At 44.6% G+C, this 16,961-nt stretch overlaps 1 protein-coding gene across 1 annotated transcript in view; it reads left to right on the forward strand.

Moving 5' to 3' along the window:
- The window catches only part of CCZ1 (CCZ1 homolog, vacuolar protein trafficking and biogenesis associated), a 30,140-nt gene that overhangs the window by 11,508 nt on the left and 1,671 nt on the right, over window positions 1-16,961 (forward strand). The window contains exons 8-13 of the mRNA XM_025863667.2: window positions 841-922; window positions 2,723-2,784; window positions 3,079-3,190; window positions 9,206-9,239; window positions 9,883-10,000; window positions 16,633-16,791. Of these exons, the coding sequence (XP_025719452.1) occupies window positions 841-922; window positions 2,723-2,784; window positions 3,079-3,190; window positions 9,206-9,239; window positions 9,883-10,000; window positions 16,633-16,791 (567 nt within the window). The remainder of the gene's footprint in view (window positions 1-840; window positions 923-2,722; window positions 2,785-3,078; window positions 3,191-9,205; window positions 9,240-9,882; window positions 10,001-16,632; window positions 16,792-16,961) is intronic.

Genomic DNA, 16,961 nt, shown 5'->3' on the forward strand with positions numbered 1-16,961 from the left:
GAGATGAGACAGCTTTGAAAGAGTCTCAGGAAGGGAGCAGCATGTATTTGCCAAGGAAAGCCAAATTTCTCTAACAGATGGTTTCACTGGGAAAAGAGAGCCTCTGGAATACGGTATAGAGGCTTGATTTATAATAAAGTTGGATTTCATCACAGGATTTTTTTTTTTTCCGCTTGTCTTGAATAGAAAAAAATCAGACACAGACTCATGGTCTGTTTATATCCCTACCTAGAAAACTGATCTCAAATCGGGTCTGCTGCCTGCCAGTGTCTCAGCACTGTTTCTACATGCTACTTACTCTTGCCTCATTTCAGATTAGACTTGCCTGAAGGTTTGTTGCTTTCTCTTCCTTCTCTCTGCCTCCACTGAAGTCCTAGAATTAAGATCCACATACGTTTCTGAGACTGAGTAGGAGCAAGTTCCCCATCAACAGCAGGCCAGTGGTTCCCGGGAGGCTGGGTGCAAGCAGGTGGCATTTCTCTACAGCCAGGAAAGCGAAGAGAAGTCTGCTACCTGAAGTGGAGTGCTGTGGTTGTCAGTGCTCCCTGAAGCAGTGGAATTCAAGCAGGGAATCAAGTCACATCAAATCAGACCAGTGACTTCTTGTTTAAAATGGCATGTAGAATGCAAGATGACACAGTAGTCGCCTTTGCCAGCTCAGGATAAAGTGCTAGTGGCAGACTAGTTTAATTCCTTCCCTTCTGGAACTTCCCAGTCAAGGAAAGGGTTTCTGGGTATAATGTAAACAAGAAAAAAAGAGGAGCTTTATTATGATCAGAGCCCCAGGAAGACAGAAGACCAATTCCAGGCTTTTAACACCATGCTTTTCTGATATTTCAGGAGTGGGTTAGAACAAGATGACATGAGAATTTTATACAAATACCTCACCACGTCTCTGTTTCCAAGGCATATCGAACCTGAGGTACGGCCGGGCACTGGTCTTCCTTCCTCCCACCCCCGTCTCTGTCTCTCTCTCTGCACATGTCTGTTGTATGTATACATACACACACACCCCACCCCGGCCTGGGGGGCTGGGGGGGTAGGGGGGACAGGGGAGGAGAATGGAGTAATGCGGTGGTCGGTGGGGCACCTCTGATCTATACATTACATTGCTAGTGTGATATCCCTTAGCACAGAAAATCATGTGTGTCAGCTCTTTGTTATGTCCAAGTACAGTAGCAAAGGTCTGTTTTTAAGAGGAGCAACTCATTGAGTAGCGGTGAAACAGGTTTTAGGTAGGGTTCTGGGAACTTGAAAACACCTGGGATCTTTGACAGAAGAAAGGTGGATTCCGGGGTCTTGTCACCTACAAGCATGAGGTGTCATTCTGTAGATATTCTATTGCCTGCCTGGGTTTTCCACTGTGATACTTACTTTCCCAGTTTTCTGCAGCGATCTGTAAGTAATACTACAGCCTTCTCCCCAAAGTGTCCTTTTGCAGCTCTCATTAGGTTGAGGATGAAAAATATTCATAGCCCACGAATCATTTTGGCTGAGATGCGTACACACGCTCGCTCGCTCCCTCCCCATTTAAGGCTATAACTTGAAACAACAGGAAAAAAAACCTTTTTGATAAGAAATTGAAAGGCCGGTTTTGAGAAGGACCTGGTCCTGCACGTAGTTCCTTTCTAGGCAGTTTGAGTGCAGTGGCTCATGTTTCTTAGGTACGTACCATGTCCCAGACACTGTCTGAGTGCCCAGCAAACATGCAGTATCTCTTGGCATCCTGACAACCATCCTGAGTAGGATACCTTATCCCCACCTTACAGATAGGATACTCAGGCTAGGGGGCTTCAATGACATACCCGGGATCACCTAGCCAGGAAGTGGCAGGGCCATGACTTGATCTCAGGATCTGCCTGATGCTAAAGCACCTGTTTACGTACACACCCTCAGGAGGCTTTTCCATGTGTGACAGTGCAGCTGCCCCAGCAGAAAACCCTGCTACTTTATTACCTGCCCAAAGACCGGGGCTTACAAAATAGGAAACCACAGTATTCAACACGGCAATGTGAGTGTGGACGCCTGAGGCCTTTTTTTCTCAGTACAGGCTGCCTACCTGAGAGTCAGATACCCATTTTTACTATTGGATTTAGAATGTTTTCCAACCTTTTTTGTGTGTGTGTGACTATATGCTAAAATTTAACGTAGACTAAAAGAATGTCAGTTTTTTAGAAGAATGAGAAGTTTCAGCTAACATGACTATTGGATTTGTTTTTGTTTTTCCTTTTCCTGTGCGTATTGAAATAGTACATCTTCGGCACAGAGTCTCAGTGTGCTACAAATATAAATCATGAGGAGGCATGATGTCCTGGTGGAAGGCTTTGATGTCAGACGGGCATGGGGTTAACGCCTGGCCCTGCCGTATAGGAGCCATGTGTGCTGGGGAACTTACACTAACTGGAGTTTCCACAACGAGAAAATAGGAAGGGAGTGCTGCTGCTAGGGTCCTACGAGGTGCTCGTTGCCTAGCTTACATTAACCACGTGGGAAATCTCGGTTACTGCTGTAAAAGGAACTAAATCAGTCTGTGGAGTATAGGGTATCAATGCATCCTTTATGTAGCTCTTGTAATCCCCCCCCCTTTTATTAGTGGGGAGGAATACGAGTGAATGATACAAAAAAATGGCATGGAGCCAACTAGTAGGTATGAATGCGGTTTTCAAAGCTTCAAAAGGAGAAAATCTAATAAGTCATTTCTCAATGTTGAATTTGTTTACAGTTGGCGGGAAGGGATTCTCCAGTAAGGGCGGAGATGCCAGGAAATCTTCAGCATTACGGAAGGTAGAACTTCTGTTCTTCGATATATAGTATTGGATTTTATTATTATTTTTTTTGGTAAAGGTAAAATCATCAACCCTGAATTACTTTTGTGCTGTTTATTGGCAGTCATCAGCAAAGGAAATGCTGTTGTTTCCAGTGAATTAAAACTTTATCATACTCTGAAATTTGGTGTTTTCCAAGTAATGTCTAGCTTCCAAAAAAGTATATATATTAAGTAGTAATATATTCTGTCTTATATATTCCTGTTTATCATTTACCTAATTGAATTGAGTCATTTCTGTGCTTACTTTTCAGATTTCTTACTGGACCCTTGAACCTTAATGATCCAGAAGCAAAATGCAGATTCCCCAAAATTTTTGTAAATACAGATGACACTTACGAAGCACTGCATTTAATTGTTTATAAGGTAACAGCTGCTTTTCCCTCCAGCAGTACAGGTTAATGTGAAAGTAAATCTCCCTTGCAGTACACTTGTACACGAGTGAGTGTGCCTACACACCTCTTAAATATTTCTCAGAACAGATGTTGAAAGTTCTACTTGTTGCAAAACTCAAAATGGCCTCTCCTCTGAAACAGTGGGTTTATTTTCAGCTCCTTTTCAGTGCTTTTCTTATTAGAAAAGTGTAAGTAAGGTTAGTGTAAGAATCACTGTCTGACACTGAGGCTGTGACTCAGAAGCTTTTGAAGCCCCATGTGCTCACACATCAGAGGCAGAGATGGTGGTGCCTCATCGTTAGATGCCTTCCGGTGCGGGGCTGGCCACACTTCAGTGAAGTCTGCTTTCTCAGATTGGAAAGCACGGGCTTGCTGATTCTATAATGGTAGTCCAGTCATAGCTCAGATATGTTAGGTTGGGTTTTCTACAGGTGGTTTTGGGTTCAAGAAAGAAGGCTAATAAGCATGTGTGTTTATCTTCTTCCCCACCTGAGAATATAATTATGTTTTAATTTGTAAAGGCCTAGAAATGGTGGTGTGAGAGCATAGGGTGGAGGTGAACATCAGAATGGGAGGGATCCTTCTCTCCCTGGAAGGCAGGAAGGGGGTGTAAGTGGGTGCTGATGAAGTCCGGCCAAGGATGTGAGTAGAGGAGGTGCACTAAGGCAAGAACCCGCGTGCCCCCACAGAAACCCAGGGAAGCTCCTGGTTTGGAGACAACACCTAAGGAGTCAGGAGTGGGAAGTGAGCTTGGAGGGGAGTAAGTGAAGTGTTGTATATAAACTAGCCAGCCAGCCCTTTGCCCATCCTTAAACACACACGGGCAACCAAGCACGTATCCCTGGGTGAAAGTCAAAGGTCCTTTTTTTTTCCCCCTGGGATCATGACCTGAGCCAAAGGCAGACAGTTCCAGGCACCCCTCAAGGGTCCTTTTAAAGAAAAACAGTCTGGGGGACGCCTGGGTGGCTCATTCGTTAAGCGTCTGCCTTCAGCTCGGGTCGTGATCCCAGAGTCCTGGCATCGAGCCCCACATCGGGCTCCCTACTCAGCGGGAAGCCTGCTTCTCCCTCTCCCACTCCCCCTGCTTGTGTTCCCTCTCTCGCTGTGTCTCTCTCTGTCAAATAAATAAACCTTAAAAAAAGAAAATCTGGGGAGCCCTATGTGGCTAGTGTGGATGTGAACACCTGAGAACAAGCGGTGATTTGGGTGCCTGTGTAACTGCTGCCCTCGTCCTGCCCCAGAGCAGAGCCTCCCTCCCTGGTCAGCCGCACACTCCCTCATCCTTTAGCGTGCTTGGAAAAACAAAGCTGTAGATCTTGAAAGAAACAAAAATGACTTTGGAAACAGAACGTGTAAAAATTAACATCTGCAGAGATTAGAGAAGTGTATCTATAAAACTGAAACAGGACCTGAAAGAGTCAGGGCTAGAGTAAACTTAGGTTATTTGAAAACATAATTCTTAAAATTATTTATTGGGGCAAGATACACATAGCATAAAATTTGCCATTTTAACCCATTTTTAAGTACATTCACAGTATTGGACAGACGTCACCACTGTCTGTTTCCAGAACTTGTCTTCACCCCAAATTCTGTACCCATTAAACAATAACCCTTCAGCCCCTGTCCCCTGAAAATATAATTTTTGACAGGAGAACTTCATTAGAAGCGTTAAAGATAAGTTGCCCTGCCTCAAATATAAGATAAAATGATCAGAGATGAAAATATGGAGAAAATCATTGAACACTACATCAAAAACTAGATGTACTATATGTTGGCTAATTGAATTTAAATTAAAATAATTTTTTAAAAAAGGAAAAAAATTTTAAAAATAAAATAGGGAGAGAAGATGGGAGAGAGGGATTTCCACATCTGATTCATAAAAAGTTGAAGAAGAAATTAGTCAAGTGTATCATGAGGATATGTCTAGCTGAAGAAGAACACATTTCCCAGATTGGAAAGGCCCACTGAATATCCCACACAGTGAATCAAAAAGACCCACTCCAATGCACACACAGTGGGCAGTTTCAGAAATATAAAGAGAAGATCCCAGAAGCTTCCAGAAGGAAAATCAAGTCACCCATAAATAAAACTGGCATTAGCAGCCGTTTCCTTACCGGCAACAGATGTCAGGTAACAAGGGAAGGAAGACTTTCAAAGTTCCGAGAGAGAGAGTTTTTTAGTGTAGAATTCTTTGCCGAGCTAAATGATCTCCTCACAGGTGAGATCAAAGAAGGGTGTATTAATAGTGAAAGGTCTCAGAAAGGTTACCCCATGCAGCCATTCTTCGGGTTTGCATGGCGTTGTATATCAGAATCAGTGAAGAAACCAAGAATGAGAATACCTCCGAACCCACAACAGTGGCCGTGCCGCAGCAGGACAGTAAGGAGGCGGCTTGAGGTGATAGAGCTCTGAGTCTGTGACGAAGGTAGCACCTCTCAGGGACTTCTGCGGTGGAACAGAGGAAGGGGGGCTCTGTTCTGGGCGCAGGGGCTCCAGAACAAAAGATGTCGCCTTCATAAAATAGTATGGCTGCGAGATTTGATTGAATGTTGGGGGTGCCGAGGAATGGCACAGGAGGAGAGATTTCCAGGGAAGGTGTACAGACAGACATGTCTGAAAATGAACCGTAACTGGGGTAGGGCAAAGCCCACTTTTCTAGCAAGTTAAAATCATTCTCGTCTGAATGACAGGGGGTAATGACTTTGAACCCTAGTGGAAGAAATATCCTGGTACCCTCTATTGTTTATTGAATTTCCTTTTTTGAGTCAATCAATAGGTAGAATTTTTTTGTTTTTAAGATTTATTTGAGAGAGCGAGAATGAGAGAGAGAGTACACGAGAGGGGGGAGGGTCAGAGGGAGAAGCAGGCTCCCCGCTGAGCAGGGAGCCCGATGCGGGACTCGATCCCGGGACTCCAGGATCATGACCCGAGCCGAAGGCAGTCGCTTAACCAATTGAGCCACCCAGGTGCCCCAATAGGTAGAATTTTGAATGGGATGATGGTATCACAGTTACTTTAAAATGTTCTTTTCAAAACCACTTTATTGAGATATAATTCACATACGGTATAATTAGCCCATTTAATGTATTCAGTGGTTTCTCGCTGCAAAGTGCAGGAGTCCCCAAGATCACCCTCACTCCTAACAGTGCTAGCTTAGGGGCCCCCAAGACCACCATCAGGCCCGGAATTCACTAGAGGTGCTCACAGGACTCAGAGAAGCCAGCACGCTCCCAGTTACAGTTTATTACAGCAAAGGGGTGCAGACGGAAGAGGTGCACGGGGCAGGATCCAGGAGTCACCAGGCCCAAGCTTCCAGGTGTCCCCTCCCAGTGGAGCTGCACAGACAGCACGGGGCCTGTCTTCTAGCGGGGATGTGTGACGTGTGTGGAGACTTGTCATCCAGGGAAGCTCTCTCAAGCCTTGATTTCCGGAGTTTTTACTGGGTGTTGGCCGCGCTCAGCTGACCGCCGGCATCCCTGGCCTTAGGCCCCAGCTCTCCAGAGCTCTGCTGACGCCCCGTGGGCTCGGGGTGGAGGGGGTGTTGACCTGTGGTTTTTCTCTCCTCCTGAAGTCGTGGTCTGGTTTTGGTATCGGGCTTCTACCGCCCGCAGGCTAAGTTGGGAAGTGTTTCCTCATCTCCTGTTTTTTGGAAGAGTTTATGAAGGATTGCTGTTAATTCTTTGAATAATTGGTCACAGTGAAGCCATCTACACCTGGGCTTTTCTTTGTTGGAAACCTTCCCATTATGAAAGAGTCTCCGTCCTTGGTCTAGGTCTTACTGTCTATTTCTTCTCTAGTCGGTTTCAGTTGTTTGCATCTTACTGGGAATTTGTTCTGCTTGTTATTCAGTATGTTCGTACGTAATTTTTCATAGTATTATAGCCTTAAAATCTTTTTTCCCCCATAAATCAGTAATGGTGTCTCCTCTTTAATCCCTCATTTTAGTGGTTTGTGTCTCCTCTCTTTTTGACTTGGTCTAGGCAGTCTAGCTAAAGGTTTTTCAAGTTTGCTCATCTTTTCAGAGAACGAGCTTCTGGTATTATTTTTTTCGTATTGATGTCCTGTTCTCTATTTCATTTATTTCTGCTCTGATCTTCATTATATTCTTCCTTCTCTTGCTTTAGGTTTAGTTTACTCTTTATTCCAAGGTCTGAGGATGGAAATTTAAGTTCTTGATTTGAGATTTTCCTTGTTCTTAATACTGTATGTGTTGATGGCTCTGAAGTTATAAAGACTGATGTTGTTAATACTCAGATGTAGTGGGTGTTCTTTAACATTCTCCATTTGCTGTCTGCCCTTCGGCCAGTTTCCCTCTGGAAATTTAAAGTATTGTTTTTTATAATTTTCTTCAATTATGGTGTTTGAGGAGAATCTGTGGAGCTCCTCATGCTGCCATTTTGAACGGGCTCCCAAGTCCTGGTCCTCCGTGGATACCTAACATCTGTGTCTGGAGTAACTAACGTGGCATCTGAGATGAGCATGTAGGTAGGGGAGGGGCATAGGGTAGGACTGTGTGTCAGCTGACAGTCACTGGGGAAGTGATGGCCTGCAGGGTTCATCATGCCATTCTGTGTGCTTTTCTGTGTATTGGAAATTCTTCAGGTTTTTAAACAGGGACTTGAAAGGCACATTTAAAAAATATCAACCTGTAAGGAGTCACGCCTGCAGATGCCTGCAGGAACCCCGCAGATGGTAGACATAAGCGCATGGGGCTTCAGTATGGAGTCGTGCTGTGAAACACGGCGTCGCACGAGTTGGAAGGAGGCCAGGGGCCACTCACCTCCACGATGTAGCACCTCGGAAAGCAGAGCTGGTGGTCTCAGCTGTGCTGGTATCTCAGGAGAGGCCGGAAGTTGGAATGTTCGTAGGAAACTAGCTGACATCTAAGTCAAAATTACACAGAAAGAAACACATACTGGATGGAACGCGCCTGTGAGCCACCAGTGTTTTAACCTGTTTATAAGCACGTGATAATTACGATTCACTTACAAAATAGTGCAGGTGTCCTTAAGTATGACTGTGTGAAAAGAGAGTTACAGCTGCTAGGGGTTGAGAGGAGGATGTGGGGAGAGGTGCAGAGACGGCGGGCGGGGGTAGGTGTGCTCGTGTGAAAAGCAGCAATCCAGGAGCTGGTGCCTGAGACTGCGGCGGGAGAACTGGGCCTTCTGGGGTGGTGAGGTGACCCGTGGGGAAGCTGGAGCGGCCCTAAACAACGGGGAGCAAGGGGAAAGCTGATGAGGGGTCATTCCTGTCGTGACGTGAGTAGGGATTCCGTGTGACATCTGAAGGCCACAGCGCTAGAGCCGTGGTATCTACGCCGTTAAAAGTGGCTGCCTGCAGGAACGGGCCTCAGGAGGAGCTCTGTGGCTTTCTCTCCTAAGGCCTTATGTTCTGCGTGACTGTTTCACCACTGTGCAGTGTATACCGTATACAGCGATACATTTAAACGTGTCTGGTTATTTGATTTATGGTCTTGGTTGCTGTAGCCAGTGTCCCAACTGCAACATTCACTATCATGAAAGGGGAGACAAGGGGACATTAATCTGCTGGGGGCTTTTTAACTGCGTTCATGGAAATTTTCAAACATACACAAAAATAAAGACTAGAATGAATCCAGGCGCCCATCCCACAGCTTAATTTAATTAAGATTAAATAAATAAAAATTCAAGTCAATCATCTGTTTTCCCTGCACTTTTTTTTTGCTAGCACATGTTAGATCATGTCATTTCACTCATAAATGCTCCAATTTGCATCTCTAATAAGGGCATCTGTTTCCACCTAACCACCATGTTATTAGCACACCTGGCAAAATAAACGCTTTCCTTAATGTTCTCTGCTCTCCAATCCATATCCAGATTTCTCCAGTTGACTAAAAAATATCTTGACCAAGTGATTCAAGTCAAGATTCAAACAAGGCCACTGCATTGGGTCATCGAATTTCTTTTTTGTGCCGTTTTGTAATCTTTGGTTTGTTTTCTCTTCCCAGGCCATGAGTGCAGCTGTGTGCTTTATGATTGATGGTAGGTACACACCTGTATCTGACTTCAGCCCGAGTAGATAAGCCTTTTCGCTTTACGCTTTGCTGTGTTCTATCCCTAAAGAGTAAACATGTTGTCATAGAGGCTCTGTGAAGCACGGCTCCCCTCTGTGATCCCTGCCAGGGAACTAGCTCTTTCTTGTATTTTTAACGTCCTGGCCTACCTGCTTCCTAGCGGTGGGCCCTGGGCACCTTTCTGTGCCTCCCTGCCTGTTAAGTGATAATAAGAGTACCTTTATCAAAGGGGGTTTAGGGGGTTAAAAGGGGTCGTGTTTGTAAAAGACCAAAGAGCAGCTGGGCCCTGAGTGCTGTGTGCTGTACGTTAAATATTTGACCTTCTTCGGTCTACTGGGGGTAGCCAGCCAATTTACCAGCCCACGGGGTGTGCTTTAATTGATATTTACAATAAGATAGGTCTTCGACTCTTTTACACCTTAAATATAACTTTGACTCTTCTGTTTCTCTTCTCTTTGGGAGGGGAGGGAGAGCCAGTCATGTAACTGTCTTATTTTCCCGATCAGTAAAGTTTTCATTGGAATACTGTAATTAAGATCGTTAGATGAATATTGACCTTTTTGACACAAAGAATTCTAGAACTTACTGGTATTTTTTAAATTACTCGTTAGCCTCTGTACAGCCCACGTTGGATTTTTGCCGAAGACTGGACAGCGTTGTTGGGCCCCAGCTCACAGTGCTGGCATCTGACATTTGTGAGCAGTTTAACATCAACAAAAGAATGTCTGGGTTTGTACTTTGCTTCGTGTTTACCTTCTGGTATTTAACTGGTTTGGGAAGAAGAAAGGTAGTTTTTACTTAAGAATATGGATGGTAATATCATTTGTGTTTTTTCTGAATCCAGAGAACAAACGTGCAGTTCAGGCCTGTCTGAAAAGCTCCCTGGGGAACTGTTCCCTGAGCTTTGCTGCTCCATGATGATGGTGGAGGCTGGGTCTTCTGTGAATACCTTCCCTCAGCTCTCCCCTGACTGTGGCGTAAACGAACGGGGTGGGGTGTGCTAGCTGTGCCTGTGGGCTGGACCTCGTGAGCACCACCTCACATTCCACTTCACCAGCCCAGACTGTAAAATTCACACTGGCAGTGGTAATCAGCAGGGCTTGGGCCTCGTATAGACAGAAATTACTTTGCCTTTTGTGCATACGTATATGGGGGAAAGTTAGCTATGATGTTGGCCTTTAGGGCCTTGGGCTAGAATCTGGTGCCTTGAAGGACTCTAGCTCGAGTAGTGTATCAGGAGACTCAGGTTAAAGTCATTTTGGTTCTAAGAACACTGGGAAGTCATTGAACCTCTTTCTACTCTCTTCTCAATGTAAAGTCATGTGTTACAAAGATTAAGCGAGCACGTGGGAAGTACTTTGAGAAACAAAAGCCCTCTTTATATGGACTTCCTGTATGTTTGAGAAGTTCCCAACGTGTATGAATTTATGTATAACCTGTGGTCGTAGTGAGCCTGTGCTGTGCCTTTGTGGTCTTCCGGAAGCACCAGCCTGTAGAGAGGTCACACACAGGGTCCAGGTGATAGTACGTGTAGGTTTTGTATCTGCGTGTGGATTGTTACTGTCAACAGCTTACTTCGCATTAGAAAAGATAAGGCCAAGAAATGAAGGCGCCTGACCACTTTCCCTCTTGAGGTTTAATTTTTTCCAATTCGATTTAATTAACATACAGTGTATTATTAGTTTCAGAGGTAGAATTTAGTGATTCCTCAGTTGCATGTAACACCCAGTGCTCATTCCATCAAGTGCCCATCTCCCAGCCACCCCATCCCCCCACCCACCTCCCCTCCAGCAACCCTCAGTTTGTTTCCTAGAGTTCAGCATCCCGTATGGTTTATCTCTTGAGGTTTAATTTTTTCACCATGAAACTGTCAGATTTTCTTTTCTGAAGGAGACATAAGTGAGTCCGATCTGTTGGGTATCATGCAAGTTATAAACTGCTGAGTGGAGAGAGAGAAAGCCTAGTTCCCCTCCTTTCCCAAACCCCCCCCTCCTCTCCCGGGAGATTGCTGGACATGTCAAGTGTTCTGCCTGTGCTTTCCGTAGATGTGACGGATTTTAATGAACTCACCAGTGAATATCTGGTGAAGTCTTGCTTGTCAGGGACCTTCTAGTCTGCAAAGGTCAACTTTCCTTGGGATTGTATGGAGGTCATGTCACCTATTTTTCATTTTTAACTTTGGTTTTATCGGTTTTTATAACATACAAGTTTGGGATTTATATAGTCCATTTTATTAGTCACTTCCTTTATATTTCTACCTTCGGTGTCATACTTGCAGCTTTCTACCCCCATATCATAAAAATGCGTTATTTTTATCTCTGGTACTTTTATGGTTTTATCTTCCCGTGTTTCAATCTTTAATTCACCTGGAATTTTCAAGGGCTAGAGGAAGGGCTCTGGGATTTTTTTCCCCAAATCAATAGTTTGAAGGAGGAGAGGGCCATGGACATTAACAGTCTAATTTCATTAGAAAGCAGTTTTCTCTCCGATATTTTATTATGGAAATTTCCAAACACAGGAAGGTGGAAAAAATGACGCTATGAACACACACACAGCCCCCCCTTAGATTCTACAGTTAACCCTTTGCTGTATACAGTCTAGCACGGCTCCGTCTATCTCAGGGGACAGTTTTTGTTAACAGAACTGCTGTGTAGTATCAGTGGCCCCTGAGAGACGCGCACCTGGAAAACTCAGTGGTAGAACACACAATTTAGGGCGATGCCCAAGAACAGAGACTCTAGAGGCGTAGTTGTTTTTGTCTTTGAAAGTTGACCTTAGGGGGCGCCTGGGTGGCTCAGTCGTTAAGAGTCTGCTTCTCCCTCTGCCCCTCCCCCTGCTTGTGTTCCCTCTCTCGCTGTCTCTGTCAAATATATAAATAAAATCTTAAAAAAAAAAGAAAAAAAGAAAGCTGACCTTAGGGTTGCTCTCAACGCATCTGAGATTTTATATGTTGTAAGGGGCTCTCGCTTGCCAGGCTGTTAAGTATCAGCTGACTAGAGGAAAATGCTCTGAATTCAGTACAAAAGATAATGTGCTTTTCTTCTGGAAATCCTGACCCAGATCAAACCATTTTACACGCTAGTCCTAGGACCTCCAAGACTCATCCCAGCTCCTCCCGGCATTGCTGAAGGGTGAGGGGTGCTGACGAGGCAGCCAGCTGTCCCCGTCCTGACCCCAGAGGTCAGCACCAGGTGCCCTGCTGTTCTGTCAGCCTCAGTCCTCGGGGGAGAGCAGCCATAGCACTGGCTCAGGGCGTGAGGTTTCGTGTTGAATCCATACTCTTAAGCTGCAGTTCTTTTAATGTTCCTTAGAAAATTGAGGTCACCCCTTTAAAGAATGGCATGAAGTAGGTTTGTTTTGTATTTGGTTTCTATTACTTGTGTGACACCTTGATTTTTTTCTACTCAAGGACTTAGTTTAAGTATTTAAAAAAATTTTTTTTGAGAGAGTAATTTATGTCCTTAATTTTAATTTTTGTTTTTTTAAAACATTTTTTTTTTTTTTGAGAGAGAGAGAGCAGGAGCAGGGGGGAGAGGGAGAAGCAGACTTTCCGTGGATCAGGGAGCCCAACACGGGGCTCAATCCCAGGACCCTGAGATCATGACCTGAGCCGAAGGCAGACGCTTAACCGACTGAGCCAGCCAGGCATTCCCTATGTCCTTAATTTTTAAATTCAGAAATACAAATATTGGAAATCTTCTCTCATTTAGCTTGTATGTTTTTAGACTCGTACACATAGGAAAACAGTGATATATACACAGTGTTCTTTACAGATGGGCTTTTTAAACCATGTCATGTTGTAAATCTGTAGCTTTTAAAAAATGTATGGCATGAACATCATTTTAAACCAAAAATATGGATCTGCCTCTTCTCTTTCAGGGTTTCATGGTACTTAATTGGCTAGATGAGCTCTGTTGAATCCTTGTTGCACTTGATGGGTGGTCTGGTTCTGGCTGCTAGCATTAAAACAGCTCTGTATTAAACCATCTGGTGCGTACGTGTACTCACCCTGTTCGGAGATATCCCCGGCATGGAGTTCTGGGGCAGAGGGAATGCCCAGTGACAGTGGGTCACCTCCCACAGGGGCCACCAGCACTCATGCACTGTGCTGTGTCAGACGCCCCCTAGGTGACACGGAGGTTGGCATTTCTGTCTCCCACAAACCGCCTGTCCGTGTCCGTTGGCTCTTCCCACTCCAGTGCTTTATATCTTTGCTTTTATGTTTGTGCTTTTCAGTCATATCACGTATTTTTTTGAGTTTGGTTTTACTGTTTTTGATAACATGTCTGGGATTTATATGTAGTCCATTTCATTGGGCATTTCCTTTAGATTTCTCTCGTCACTGGCCTACTTGCAGCCTTCTATCCCAATATCATTTTTAAAATGCCATTATCGTCTGTGGTACTTGTATGGTTTTATCTTCTGTGTCTCAGTCTAATTCACCTGGAATTTTTAAGGGCTAGAGGAAGGGCCCTAATTTAAGACTTTTTCCCCCAAATCGATCGTTTTCTGAATTCGAGACATTTGTTTCCGTTTCTTTCACATATTCCTACTCACTAGCCACTTTGAGTGCTAAAATTTGGAAAGTTGAGAGGAGGAGAAGGCGGTACAAAGTTACTGGAAGGAAAAGGAGACTCTTTCCTGTGAGCAATTCTTATAATCCTTTTTTATCAGTCATTTTGAATACATTTGTAAACCAGCCCAGTTGCTTGGAAGGTTGACGGCGCTAGGATTCCTAGTGAGGAGCGCACCCATTGACGGCAGGTTGCTGACAGTGAGACTCAGGACGGGGTGCCAGGCAGGAGGGAAGCGAGAAGGGATGGGTTGGCCCGGCTGGTGTCCGGAGGAGGTGCAGGGGGAGCAGGAGTGGGGAAGCCTTCCTTCCAGGGCAGAGTTCACGTGCATATTCTAAGGGCTCAGCTGTGCCCCACGTCCTGATTACCCTAGACATGCAAAGGAACAGAGCTGTACTGTGTAACTCCTAAATTAAGACCAGTTTTCCTTTTTTACAATCTACACATTGGTCAATTCAGAATCTTTTTAGTTCAGTTTGTTAAGTGAGGAATAGCCATCCTCACCTAGAAACCACGTGTCTGGCAACCTGAGCCGTCTGGAACGAGGCCCAGAACAAGGAAAACCTCCAGATGGTCTCGGTGCTCCCAGCCAGCCATTGACGTCCACAGGGAAACTCCGCAAACAGTCAAGCACCTGCTGAACATCTGCTGATTTCCTCCACCGGTTCAGAGCCTCTCCTGGCGTGCTCTTGACGTTTGGGTGGGTTTTCACATACCTGGTCCTTAAACACTGAAGTCTCTGGCAGCTCAGTAAAACTGAAGCTGTTTACTCATGGGAGACCTCCCTGTGACTCTGCCAATCACAAATCCTTGGGTTTTCAGCCGATTGTAGGAGAGGCAAAGGGATGTGAAGAAAGGGTTGACAGAGAACAGAAACTTCTCTCTAAAAACAACCACTTAAACGACAGGCCCCACCTTTCCATGTTCTTTGAGGATATTGTTACTGTGCTGTGGTATTTTTAAACCAAACTTTGCAACAGATAGTCAAGAGGAATTCTGCACTTCCCTGTGTTTAGTGTATCTTCTGTTGACGTAGGTAACTGTATTTAGCATGTTCTTTTTTTGAGAAGGCAAGAAATTTGCATTTCTGTGTTTAGGGGAAAAAAACGCTTTGGTGTTTAAAAGGAGTCTGTTTTCACTCTTTGGAAAAGATACCAGGTGAATATGGCGGCTACTCCTTCGAAACTAGCACAGCGTTTGTTAGATGTTACTTTCAATAGAACTAATAAGCCTGTAGGATGAATGTTATCCTTGCTGTTTTTATTGGGAGCTGGTCTCTCGCTTTTCTTTTATTAAGAGGACAAGTTAATAGTGAAAGAGCAAGTAGCAGTTTTTCTATTCCTGTTTTTATGTTATCCTTGTGGCAGGTGGAGTAGAAAGAGGCCACATTGGTCCCTGTTGTAACTGCTGCATAGCATTTGCTCATGTAAATTTCCTTCGTGGGTACAAAAGAAATAATTTAGATCTTCTTAGAAGAGTATTTTACATATTCTAAGTGAGGGAAAGAGGGAGGCCACAGAGAATGTTTTGGGGTGAAACGGCACGGCCAGGACTGGAAGCCTGATTGCAGCTGGGTAGAAGTTTGCCTGGACAGCAAAATTCCCAACTGTTTCCAAACGTCTTTGAAATATTCCATCTTCCCAGTGTTTCTTGAAGTTATACTTGCTTTTCTTAGTTTTAGGGGCCTACTTAAAAACGTATTCTGGTTTTGTTACGAATTCTCTTCTCATTTTCCTGGACACTAAGCCATCCACATTCTTTCTTTGCCTAGATGTAAAGTATTACAGTAGTAACCCACTTTTCTGGAGGTCGGATTTCCGGCACGCTCAGCCCACCAGAACATGGCTGCTAACCCAGAAGTAAGCAGAGAAGGCTTCTGAGTCCCCCACAGCCCAGAGTGTACCCGAAGTAAGGGTGCAGTGAGCAGGGAGGGCGGGAGGCCCCGGGAGCTGTGTCCTCGCTGTCGGAGCTGTTGCCTCAGGAGCCCAGACTCGGACCTGGGAGGCAGTGTGGTAGCCTTGGCCAGTCTTTTCAAATAGTAAAAGATGTATTCCAATTAAAATATTCCTTATGCTTCAGCAGAAAAGCCTAAGACACCTTAGAACAGTCTCCCTCTAGGGTGGTGAAAGCTCTGTTACAGGAGTGAGCTTCAGTTCTGTGGTGGATTACATACAGGGAGCGCATTCATTCCCCAGCACCGTGGGATAAAGGAACCGTTACTCTCCTAAAACGGGTCAGCAGACAGCTTCTGCAAAGGGCCACATCATACGCATTTCGGATTTTGTGGGCTGTATAGGTTGCAAATACTCAACGGTCCTTGAAGCGTGAAAGTGGCCACAGACGGTACATGAACGTATGGGTGTGGCTGTGTACCGCTAAAGCGTTATTTAGGAAAAAGGCCACATTTGGCCCCAGGGCCTCTAATTGTTTGCTGACCCCTCTGCTAGAAGACAGGTGGCCTGTGTGTAGTTTGCATTTGTTTTTAAAAATTCAAAACGCGGAGAATATGGAGAAAATCATCACAAAAATGGTTATAATACTGGTTTTTCAAAAAAAGATAAACTTCACCTTTCTGGAAAATTCCATCATATTGATTACTTTACGGTTATCAAAGAAGTTACTAGTGAACAAAGAGCCTATTACATCTTAACTGAGATTCTTGATTTGAAGGCCCAGCCATCGAAAATACAAGGCCTTAGCCACATGGATTTAAGGTTTTAACAATGTGCTATTGTTTGGCTAATTATTCTTTGAGAATGTTACCATTTTAATGACATGTTTTCACAGGTCTGAAAAAGAACCCCAGTTTAAGTTTATCTACTTCAACCATATGAATTTAGCCGAGAAAAGTACAATTCACATGAGGAAAACACCTAGTGTGTCGCTTACATCCGTGCATCCGGATTTAATGAAGATTCTGGGTGACATCAACAGTGATTTTACTAGGTAATTCTAACAACTTCTCAACTTAGGTGCCCCCTTTCTGAGGAGAGAAGAGCTATTGAAGGAATCCTCTTCAAAGGAGTGGCCCTGAGCCGCCTCAGAGGGCCACCCTTCCGAGGAGATCAGGGGCCCCGAAGTCACTGGTCACTTGCACGTGACTCCCCACACTTTTC

This window comes from Callorhinus ursinus, unplaced genomic scaffold (genome assembly GCF_003265705.2).
Source record: "Callorhinus ursinus isolate GAN/ISIS: 27379988/994484 unplaced genomic scaffold, GSC_fseal_2.0 scaffold70, whole genome shotgun sequence".
NCBI lineage: Eukaryota > Metazoa > Chordata > Mammalia > Carnivora > Otariidae > Callorhinus > Callorhinus ursinus.